The 11,165-nt window shown below is 40.5% G+C and overlaps 2 protein-coding genes across 2 annotated transcripts in view; one reads left to right on the top strand and one right to left on the bottom strand.

Moving 5' to 3' along the window:
* ykt6 (YKT6 v-SNARE homolog (S. cerevisiae)) overlaps nt 1–2,296 on the bottom strand; it is a gene marked incomplete in the record, with an annotated part of 3,081 nt that extends 785 nt beyond the window's left edge. Inside the window, 5 exon segments of the mRNA XM_062381574.1 lie at nt 373–477; nt 573–673; nt 788–870; nt 1,368–1,541; nt 1,875–2,296. Coding sequence (XP_062237558.1) covers nt 373–477; nt 573–673; nt 788–870; nt 1,368–1,471 — 393 coding nt within the window.
* Nucleotides 2,297–6,252: 3,956 nt separating this feature from the next.
* gck (glucokinase (hexokinase 4)) lies at nt 6,253–10,843 on the top strand. Its single transcript, XM_062381573.1, has 11 exons — nt 6,253–6,440; nt 6,824–6,986; nt 7,114–7,268; nt 7,401–7,520; nt 7,612–7,707; nt 7,796–7,895; nt 7,989–8,172; nt 8,831–8,986; nt 9,531–9,764; nt 9,920–10,035; nt 10,253–10,843. Exons 1-11 carry the CDS (start codon nt 6,360–6,362, stop codon nt 10,291–10,293), a joined length of 1,446 nt encoding a protein of 481 aa, XP_062237557.1. The 5' UTR covers nt 6,253–6,359; the 3' UTR covers nt 10,294–10,843.
* The last annotated feature ends 322 nt before the right edge of the window (nt 10,844–11,165 follow it).

Below are 11,165 nucleotides of genomic sequence, written 5' to 3'. Positions count from 1 at the left end.
CCTTTGAGCTACACCTGACAACTGAAATCTCATTATTTACCTACATGCCACTGTTCTTTTTTTATACTGTAAATAGTGTTTTATTTATTACTTGAAGGCTACATAGTCACTGTTGTTCTTTATATGTTCAAATATTTTTATAAAAGGAGAGTGTGTAAAAGTAAATTGGATTTATTGTTTCGTTTTTTTTGCCGTGGTATTTCATGGTACCAGTATCAACTAATAAATGTTTTTATATTGTGACCCTTCTCAGTACTATTTACTAAACAATATCCAATGAAATGAGAAACTCAGAACGATTCAAGTGAACTGTTTATGTTCTCAGACTGTGATGATAGTCGACACTAATAAACTGAGAACATACACACTGACCTGGTATTTAGAGAGGTGACTATCTAGGGCTGCATAGGTTATAGTTCCAGGGTTACCAGACGGCCAGTCTATACTGTCCACTGTCCTGGAGAATTCCTCGAGTACCTGAAAAAACAGATATATCAGTATTGACGCTGACAACAAGGTGCAATAATAAGAATAAGAATGCTGCATCTTTGTTTACATGTTTTTGTACCCACTTTTTCCAGCAATGTGAAACAGACTCTCTGTGGGTATTCAGTATCTGCGATGACCACGGCGCCCAGGTTGTCGTTTCTCACATACACATGGCACAGGTACTCTGAAGGAAAGCGAAACCGCAACTGTGTTACCATCAAAAGGAAATCAGCTTATTTTACATTAACATGAACTAGAAATGTTCCTATTTCTTTACACTGCTACTATTTCTTTTTACCTTGTTCTTTGACAGAGGCACGGCTTCCTTGTGATGTTCGCTCAACGATCAAGGCACTGGTGAAGGTCATGAACTCCTGAATACTAAACAAACCAAAATAACACGTAGTAAGAGATGGACAGATGATAGATAGATAGATAGATAGATAGATAGATAGATAGATAGATACTTTATTTATCCCAAGGGAACTTTAGACCTCTAGTTTTACACAAAACAGTCATAAGCATAAGAATAATAAAAGGTCAAAATGAGTCAAGAACAAGTTCTCTGCAGTGAGATGAAAGTCTCGCCACCAGAACTACTACAAAGCTGTCACTGTAAAGAAGTGTGTGCTGATGGAGATATCGATAATACAAATATTTGAGGTATAAGTTGATGGAAAGATAAGTACTGAATCCAAATATAAATACAGATTTAAAGATCAATAACTGAAGTGATACAAAGTTCTGCATTAGACTGACACAGTCATGGTACAGCAGATGTAAGTGCAATAATACAAGTTCAAATAGAAAACTAGAGATATAGGAGCTGTTTAAAAGATAAACACAGGCTATTAGCTGGGAGTCTAACGGTGATGCACCTGGAGCGCTGGAAGAAGCTGAAGGAGGACAGGTCGTAGGCCGCCTTCAGGAGGTTGGACTTGGTGGATCCCTTGTAGATGATGCTGAGGCTGTAGAGCTTCATGCTGCCGCCGTCACTCGCTCTCTCTCTCTCTCTCACACACACAAACAAACCCACGCACACACACACGGCCCTGATAATCCGATTTGAGAGGACGACACAAGCAGAATCACATGAGACGCATTATCCCCCCTCAACCGGCTCGGGGAACTTCAGAGCGACAAGGGAAAGTAAACGCATTGTTTTGAGCTAGCGAGCTAGCCGGCTAATGCTAGCCAGCCACGCTCGGGGTTAGATAAGTGTTTATCTCCAGGCTGGGATCGATTGGGTAACTGACAGCGGTCTGTGCTCACACGCAACAGACGGACACCGGTGTGAACCGGGTTTAAAAACGAGTGTAAACACCACATAAATGAAATGACGCTCGATGCTAGCTGCAGTTGTCCCAAGGCCTCGGGGAACTTACCAGACACAATCCCGCAACAAACACCTTTTGAGTCACGAACCAAAAACAAAGCAACGAACTTCTCAGTCCACGTGAAGCGGGTCGTGTCCGTGGGTCGAACACGCGTCCGGAGACCTGGTCACGAAGGAGTTTTGCTCTAAGTTGATCAATTCCGAGGTGCAGCTCAGCGACCAATCACCACGTCACGATCCTCACACGGTCCGACGGCAAATCTGTTCCGGTCGGAAACAGAGACGTCTGCTGTTCCTCGTAGTTTCCGCTGGAGAAAGTAAAATGAAATGTCATCGTAATAAAGTTGTTAAAGCTTCTAATAAATGTAAATCTGGGAAGAATTGCAAACCCCCCATAAACACGACATTGAAACATTGACGTGAGTAAATTAGTTCATGTTCCAAAGAGAAACACACATCATATTTGGGAGAGTAAATATTATTCAGGTCAAATGTCAACTTTCTCATATGATAATCGCATAAATTAACATGAGTATAAAGTTATATTTTCAATATTGTGTTTAAGAGAATATTGATTAATAGTATAAGTACCCAGTATAGTCATCGTCAACTAATATTATTTTCTAATATAATTTTGTAAACTAATTAATGAATTATCACGAATGCTATTATGATGATGATGATGTTTATTATTATTATTATCAATATTATCAATATTATCGTCATTCTTCTTCTTCTTCTTCTTCTTCTTCTTCTTCTTCTTCTTCTTCTTCTTCTTCTTCTTCTTCTTCTTCTTCTTCTCATTATTAGTAACATTACTATTCTTCTTATCATTCTAATTCTTATTAATGTTATTATTATTAGTATTAAAAGTGTGAAACAGCTTTGTGTCCTTGTGAGTCTCAACTGTTTTGGTGACAAAAACAAGCCACCCTCAGCTGCCCCCCCTCCCCCCTGATATTTTCTTTGGTGACCTTGCTCCATTTAACAATGTCCCCCGGCCACTTAACTCAGTGGATAAGTGTTTTCCATGGTAGAAGTGTGTCCGTAACTCATTTCCAAGGTAACACACTGAAACCAGTTTGGCATGGAAACGGCTGAGCCTCCAGGTGCATCTGTTCCCCAGTTGACGGTGCAGCAGTAGAGGAAGGACACCCTTCCTCTTTCCTGGAATAGGTCAATAGATGTTGAAGTAACAGCGTCAGGGAGAAGTTCAGCTGTAGAACTGGAGGTTGTCTCAATATTTGCCTCTCTCAGATTTTGATGCTCTAAACTTATATTGTTCCATCAGTAGAACGAAGACTTGGACGGAAAACTCAATCCTCTCAGTCGTCTGACTGACTGATGGAGCTGATGGAGCTGATGGAGCTGATGGCCCAGGCTGAGCGCTGAGGATATTTCTAACTGGACCAGTTAACAGCAAGAACGAAGACAAATCCTCAGGTTTTTATTAAGACTACAATATCTTCAGAGATGAAGATGAATACATTTTTTATTTGATGTCTTTAAGACTAAAAATAATTAATTTTTCATATCATGTGAATTGGAATTAAGATTTGTCCTTATTTTTCCTTTCTGCACGGATGAAGACAAATCCATTTGTTTTTTATGAAGTGTATCTGCTCCTAAACATCTCACTTGACTGTTTAAACCGCTGCAGGTATCGGCCTGTGTGTTTGAAACCAGCTGCTGAACATTATGTCAAACGTTTTGGGAACATAATGTTTGGACAGTTTCCCATAAAAGTTTAGATTTTTCTTTACTCTTCAAACTCGGAGTGACAACATCAACAACTGAAATTTGGGAATTTCCACAACTCCTGAAGAAAGAGTGAACATCCCCTGGAAAGCCCTGATGGTCGAGAGTACAGTTGGGATTTATTCCTCGTCGTGATACGATGGATAAGGTAAGAAAGAAAAAGTATTTTGATTTATCTCAAGAAAGTTCTTGAGAGTTCATGCATTACTGTTGACATATGGCTCATGCTCATGCTATCTATCTATCTATCTATCTATCTATCTATCTTTCTATCTATCTATCTATCTATCTATCTATCTATCTATCTATCTATCTATCTATCTATCTATCTATCTATCTACTAAATTAAATAAGTGCAAAATATGTGATTAAATGTTTGCGGGTAAACCACTTAAGGGACATAACTACAATTACCTACTTAAAGTAATTAAATAAAGTATCATTATTTATGCAAATGTAAGTAAATAAACATGAAAGATATTATGTTAGTAAGTAGTGACCTTATGTGTTAATGGCTGCAGGATGAATAATTATTCATTCACAGTGTAAGAGCACTTTTAAATATGAGCTGATGCAAACAAATTAAAATAAACAGGTTGAAGAATGTTTATGTAAACCTACAATTTCAGGTTAAGAAAAAACTGTGATAACTATTCGATCATTGCTTCAAATGGATACATGTGCCAGGAGGCTGCATGTGACCAGTCTGAGTTGAAAGCTTTCCCCCTCATTGGACTAACTGTAATGAATCAACTCACGTGCAGCAGTGAACACGCTGTGACACAAATTCCTGGATGTACAGTATGAGGTAACATGCCATAATGTCGATCTTTACATGTCCCTCCGCTGTAATCGAGTAACACGTTGGCTCAGACATGGGAGACAGCTGGCTGAATGGAAATCCATCAGGCAGCTCTCTGTGCAAACAAGCCAGCAGGTTAAATTAAGCAGATGATCAGCCATTGACAAGTACTTGGCACACATTCAACTCTTAGCCATAATTGAACTGTTGTTACACCAACAAACACAAGTCGCCCGGTCAAAGTCAAAGCAGCACTAAAGATCTCAAATTGAAAGTGGAGCTGATGAAATACACATCTATAAAAATGGAAGATTATAGGCAAATTTATCATTAATCACTTTGTCACTCTGAGTTCCTCTTTTCCTCTCCACTGATCATCTTTACAAAATCGCTTTGTTCAAACTAGTATTGTTCAAAACTTTAGGTTTTTATCGAGCACAGATTCAAACATTAATACCAATATATACGTTTATATACATAATATTCCAAAAACAAATACTGTACGTATGGCTATTTTGTGGAAAAGTGTGAAAAATGATGAGCATCCCATGGTAAAAATATTAGAATCAAAACAAATATATTATCTATTGTTTGAATGTTTTAACCGTGTAAAAATATTATGTACTGTATATTATTATTTAACCCCAGAGTTGAAGCTACCTGAGGAGATATTTAATAGGTTTAAAATGCGTATTATATTGGAGGCAATGGAGAATATGAGGTTATATTTAGATAAATGTGTGAGTTTGGGTCAGGGCACTGGGGACAGGGTCACAGTTTCAGCCAAAAGCCTGAGCTAAGAAAAGCTCTGACCTCTGGTCAGGTAAACCTCAGGAGCAGATAAGCACCAAAAGGCCTTCACCTGCAAAGAGTAGTGTTGGTTTGACAGGTCATTCATCCCTCACTGTTTCTAATTTTAGTAACATAGTTCTTTTGCAAATATATGCGTAACTCTCTCAGACTTTTGAAGTTGACCTGTTGATCAAACCTGCGGCTGCATGTTGCTCTTTGAAATAAAATGATGAGTATGATGATCATTTTATTTATATTGATGGGCTGTAAAATCTCAGTCTGTGGATTCTAGGTCAGATATCACACTTTGCAACGTGATGGCAAAGAATAATTCACCAAGTCAAATCTTTAGTCTTATTTTGCTGGAATAAAATATCTGATGTAGCTCATCAATAGAAATCTTTGTTTTGGTCTTTACACTGACAAAGAACTGTGATTATTGTAATTGCTTTATTCAGCCAGACAAATATTGGTGGACTGCAGATTAAAGTCTCCTTTTCAAGGCAAAGACAACAGCTGCTGAGTTACTGAATCACAGATAAACATCATGAGCCAACTTGTTCAAAACACATCAAACCAGGTCGGAATTACATAAGAATATTTTGAGATGAATTTAATTATCAGCCTTTGTAAATCCATTGAAATGTCATTATTCATAAAAGCATACAGTTCAGAATATATTTTAGTTGATCATATTTCCATGGTTCATTTGAGATTTTCTTTCAATAAAGGAAAAGATAATCTGTGCATATTAAATCATAATGAAGCTCTTGTACAAATGAGTTGTGGATAAAAAATAAGAATGTGCATTCAAAAAATCCTCGGCCACTCAATTATGTAATACAATTGTGAAACTATTCGTTTTTTAACTTTGAACAGAGGTTGTAAGTTTGTGTCCTGTACTGTGTGTGTGTGTGTGTGTGTGTGTGTGTGTGTGTGTATGTGTGTGTGTGTATGTGTGCAATGTGTGTGAACCTACGTGGGCAGATGGGGTGAGGTATAGGGAAGGGGTGTGCATTTACGTCTGATGTCTCCAGCCCACTTCACCTGAGCATAAAAACAGCTGAGCTTCTCATTCAGGGGCACTCACACTTCACTGACTCTGCACACACACAGGGTGGACACACACTCCGCACACACCTGGAAACACACAGAGAAGCTCATTTAGTCCGACCTGTGACGATGCCGTGTGCCTGCTCTCGTCTCGACCAGACGGGGAAGATGCCTCGTAGCCACGTCTCTGTGGTTGATAAAATCCTCATGGTAAGATTCCCGTTCCTGCCTCCAGCGCTGAAATAAGACTTCAGTGATTTGATCATGAGTGATGCTCTGGATTTATGTTTTTATCTCACTTGACGGTTGTGTGAGTTGACAACAGTCGGTCCAGGATGTTTGAGAAGAAAATGGACAATTCCCAGTTCAAGAACTAAGAGTCCTCTTCAATTTGTTCCAATGTTTTCTATTGTTAATAAGTTTTGTCTTGTTCATTCTCATTTGTTTCTGCACTTCTGCTTCTTATAATCTGTTTCTTTCTCTGGTTTTTCACTGCACCATGGGTTTTATTATAAGTGAACCTGAACCCTTTGTCCAGAACACATAGTTTTGTGTGCTTCTCCTGACCTGCTCTCCTCTCCCTCTCGCTGCAGGTAGAGCAGATCCTGTCAGAGTTCAGAGTGAATGAGGAAGAGCTCAATGAAATCATGAAGCGGATGCAGCGTGAAATGGAGAGAGGACTGCGCTTAGAGACGCACGAGGAGGCCAGTGTCAAAATGCTGCCAACTTACGTGTGCTCCACCCCTGAGGGCTCAGGTAGATATGAAACCTTGATTTAGATGTAAAATCCTACAGAAGTGATCAATATGTGATTTGAAACATCATCCCTTGGGGGCAGGTGAAGCCAGTATGTGCATTTACATGCAGTGTGTGTTTTTGACAGAGGTGGGGGATTTCCTAGCTCTGGACCTGGGGGGTACAAACTTCCGTGTCATGCTGGTCATAGTGGGTGAAGACGAGGATGGGAGCTGGAAGGTAGAGACCAAGAACCAGATGTACTCCATTCCTGAAGATGCCATGACGGGGACGGCTGAAATGGTCAGTGAACCCAGCTGTTAGATACAAAACTCAAACTTCTGCTCTGGTCTTTGTGAACTCGAGCGTGGCTGTTGACATTAAAGCCCTCATTACTAATCATTGTGCATGTTCCCCTCCTCTCACATCCTGCAGCTCTTTGACTACGTAGCAGAGTGCATGTCGGACTTTTTGGACAAACATCACATCAAGCACAAGAAGCTTCCTCTGGGTTTCACATTCTCCTTTCCAGTGCGACATGAGAACATTGACAAGGTGGGGGGGAGGATGATCTTTTCGCCGTTCCATTCTATGTATTGTAACGGGTTTTTTTATATTCAAGGTTTATCCCTCTCTTTCTCCACAGGGAATCCTCATTAACTGGACCAAAGGCTTCAAGGCCTCTGGGGCCGAGGGCAACAACATTGTGGGTTTACTCCGAGATGCCATCAAGAGACGAGGAGTGAGTTACGCTTCATCACGAGTTATCCTTTCTTACACTGAGCAGCTTGAGACTGAATACGATGAATTGTGATGTTGACATCGCGCAGGACTTTGAGATGGACGTGGTCGCAATGGTGAACGACACAGTGGCCACCATGATCTCCTGCTATTACGAGGACCGCAGCTGCGAAGTCGGGATGATTGTCGGTAAGAAATTGAACACGCTCACACACGCTCTTATAAAATAACAACACTTATGTACACACGTATACTCATCTCATCACTATCTGTTTACGCCAGGCACTGGTTGTAACGCCTGTTACATGGAGGAGATGAGGACTGTGGAGCTGGTGGAAGGGGAGGAGGGCCGGATGTGTGTGAACACAGAGTGGGGGGCGTTCGGGGCCAACGGGGAGCTGGAGGAGTTCAGACTGGAGTACGACCGGGTGGTGGACGAGACCTCCATTAACCCCGGAAAACAGCTGTGAGTGAAAGGGGCGCGGTCAGTTCCACCGCAAGTTTGAATTCCCACCTGGGAAAGGTCAACACACATTTCACTTTCTGCCTCTTTTCCGACTTCGTCTGCTGGACGCCCATGCAATCCAAGTGTGTCAGCTGCTACACATGTTCACTGTAGTAATGATGGAGTTTGAACACCCCCCTCCCCACACACACAAACACACACACACACACTCTCTCACTGTTTCTCTGAATTAATCAATCCTCCGTGCCGATCCTCACCGGACTCTCCTCCGGGGGCTCTGTGGAGGTGCTGAGCTACCAGTTGTTTTTTGTTCGTGAGGATGTTTGTAAATGGCCGGAGCCCTCCTACGTCAGTGGGTGGGGGTGTCAGATTGATGACCTCTCTCCGGTGCTTGTCACTGTGCCAGTTGGCCTAATGGCTGTTTGCCTTTTTGCACTGGCAGCCCCTTCACACAGGCAACTGCTGAGCCCAGCCTCTGCACTGACGTTAGCGTCCCAGTGCAGAGACAGAGACTTGTTTGCTCGTACGTTTCATGACTCTCATATACTTCCTCTTCTTTTCCCACTGTTTCAACATCCTCTCTTCAGCTCACCCCTTCCTTCCATGAGTACTCCTTTGTTTTTAAAGAGACCTCTTCTGGTGCTGCTGCCTCCTGTAGGTATGAGAAGATGATCAGTGGGAAGTATATGGGAGAGCTGGTGCGGCTTGTTCTGATGAAGCTGGTGAATGAAGACCTGCTGTGTAACGGGGAAGCCTCGGAGCTGCTGAAGACACGCGGCAGCTTTGAGGCGCGTTACGTCTCCCAGATAGAGAGGTGAGCATCAGCCGGTCCCTACCTGGCTTCTGTCTTCCACCAGCTACAGATGGCTAAATGTTCAAAAAGTATCTATAAAACACATTAGACAAGATATAATAAATAAATAAATAACATTTCATATATACACACACACATACACATATAAATATAAATACAGCATTTTAAAAACTATTTCAAAGGTCATAATACATAAAAACAGTAGGTCAGCATTTAGTTTATCTTTATTAAGTGGAGTGGATGTTTAGCAATTCAGAATACCTTTAACTTAATATTTTTCCATTAACAAAGTAAAGAGTAAGTTAAAACACTTTAGTTTGCTTCATATAAAGTTGCATTATTTGAATTAGCTTGATTTTAATATCATAATATTGATTGTAATAAGTACAAAATGAAAAAATACTGTTTTGAATTTATATTATTGATATAAGTGTGTGTTTGGACATTTATATAAACAGGGCAAATTCAGATTAAAACAATGAGACACACATTGTGCATCTAGGGGCTGCTGCTCTTTTTGATTTTGCCATTTGCCTTTTTCCAGTGACACTGGAGACAGGAAACAAATCTACAACATCCTGTCATCACTGGGCGTTTTGCCGTCCGAGCTGGACTGTGATATTGTGCGTCTGGCCTGTGAGAGCGTCTCCACCCGCTCTGCTCACATGTGCGGTGCAGGACTCGCAGGTGTGATCAACATAATGCGGGAGCGACGCAGCCAGGACGCCCTGAAGATCACAGTGGGGGTTGACGGGTCTGTGTACAAGCTGCACCCCTGGTGAGGAAAGCCTTTTAAATATCCTCATCTTCTAAGTCCACCCTGATTCATGAAATTATATATATTTATATCATTGAACAGTGCAGGATAAAGTGAAAAGACAGATTGGGATCTGACTGAATATGAACATTAACCGTGCTGCCTCTGTGTCTCAGTTTCCGTGACAGGTTCCACAAAGTGGTGAGGGCTCTCACGCCTCACTGTGAGACCACCTTCATCCAGTCGGAGGAGGGCAGCGGCCGTGGAGCGGCTCTGATCTCAGCAGTCGCCTGTAAGATGGCCGCATGCATGATGACACAATAAAGGGAGCTGTGCACTGAGCTGCCCACCGCAGGACAGCAGTGAAGCCCTGATCTGAGATCACTGATGATGATGATGATGATGATGATGATGATAATGATGATGATGATGATGATGATGATGATGATGATGATGATGATGATGATGATGATGATGATGATGATGATGATGATGATTGTCATCTACAGACGTGCAGCTTCTCCAGGCTCTGAGGGATGTGTGTCAGTGAGCTGCACACTCACGACTGGATGATGTACAGACAAGAAAGCAGCAAACAGTATAGTGACTGTGATTGATAGTGTTGGACCACGTTGTAGCGATATCAGTGTTATTGTAAATTAAAGAATTGGTTTCCTGTTGCAGCCAAAACATCAGACGGCTCATTTAAAATATTATCCCCTTGTGTATCACTGCCTGTAGATACTTTTTCTGGTGTGGGCTGCTCCATTTTGAAAATGGCACATATATTATTGATGGTAGTTTATGATAACACCAGTAAAAACTGGTTGATGTGTAGCAGGAAGGATTGTTTTTGTAAATGCTGTTGTAAACTATACGACCCCGTCAAATTCATTGCTTTGTTGTGCAGTAAATCCTGTAAACTACGAAATATTTCTTTGAGATCTTATGTTTAAATCTAAATGTTTATAACTCTATAATGTGTGTTTGCCAGTAATTTGTAATTTCTTCACATGTGCACGATGAAATGTACTTTCGATTTGAATAAGCTTAACTGTAAATAAAACAACTCAATTAGAATTAAAAAGTATTGAATTGTTTTCATCATTGTTTTGTATGTTTTTTTTTAGATTTATCTCACATGATATTATTGCAATGAGTTCCTGTAATACACCATTAACATGCTAAGAAAACTTATGCCTGACGTGTAATCATTATCTTTATGTTTATTTATTAATGTTACAAAAATGAAGTAGAAGCTACCAAACATGAACATAATATAATTGAATAAACTTTTGCTAGATCAGTTTGCTAGTTTTTGTGCTTTTGTAATACAAAAAAAATCATAATATTCAGATCCAAACTCAATTGTATGGTCAGTGTAATTTCACTTTTCTTGTCAGGAATATTCATTTGTTCAAA

Source organism: Platichthys flesus, chromosome 3 (genome assembly GCF_949316205.1).
Source record: "Platichthys flesus chromosome 3, fPlaFle2.1, whole genome shotgun sequence".
Classification (NCBI taxonomy): Eukaryota; Metazoa; Chordata; class Actinopteri; order Pleuronectiformes; family Pleuronectidae; genus Platichthys; species Platichthys flesus.
The sequence above is the reverse complement of the archived record's forward strand: the minus strand, read 5'-3'. Positions and strand labels throughout refer to the sequence as shown.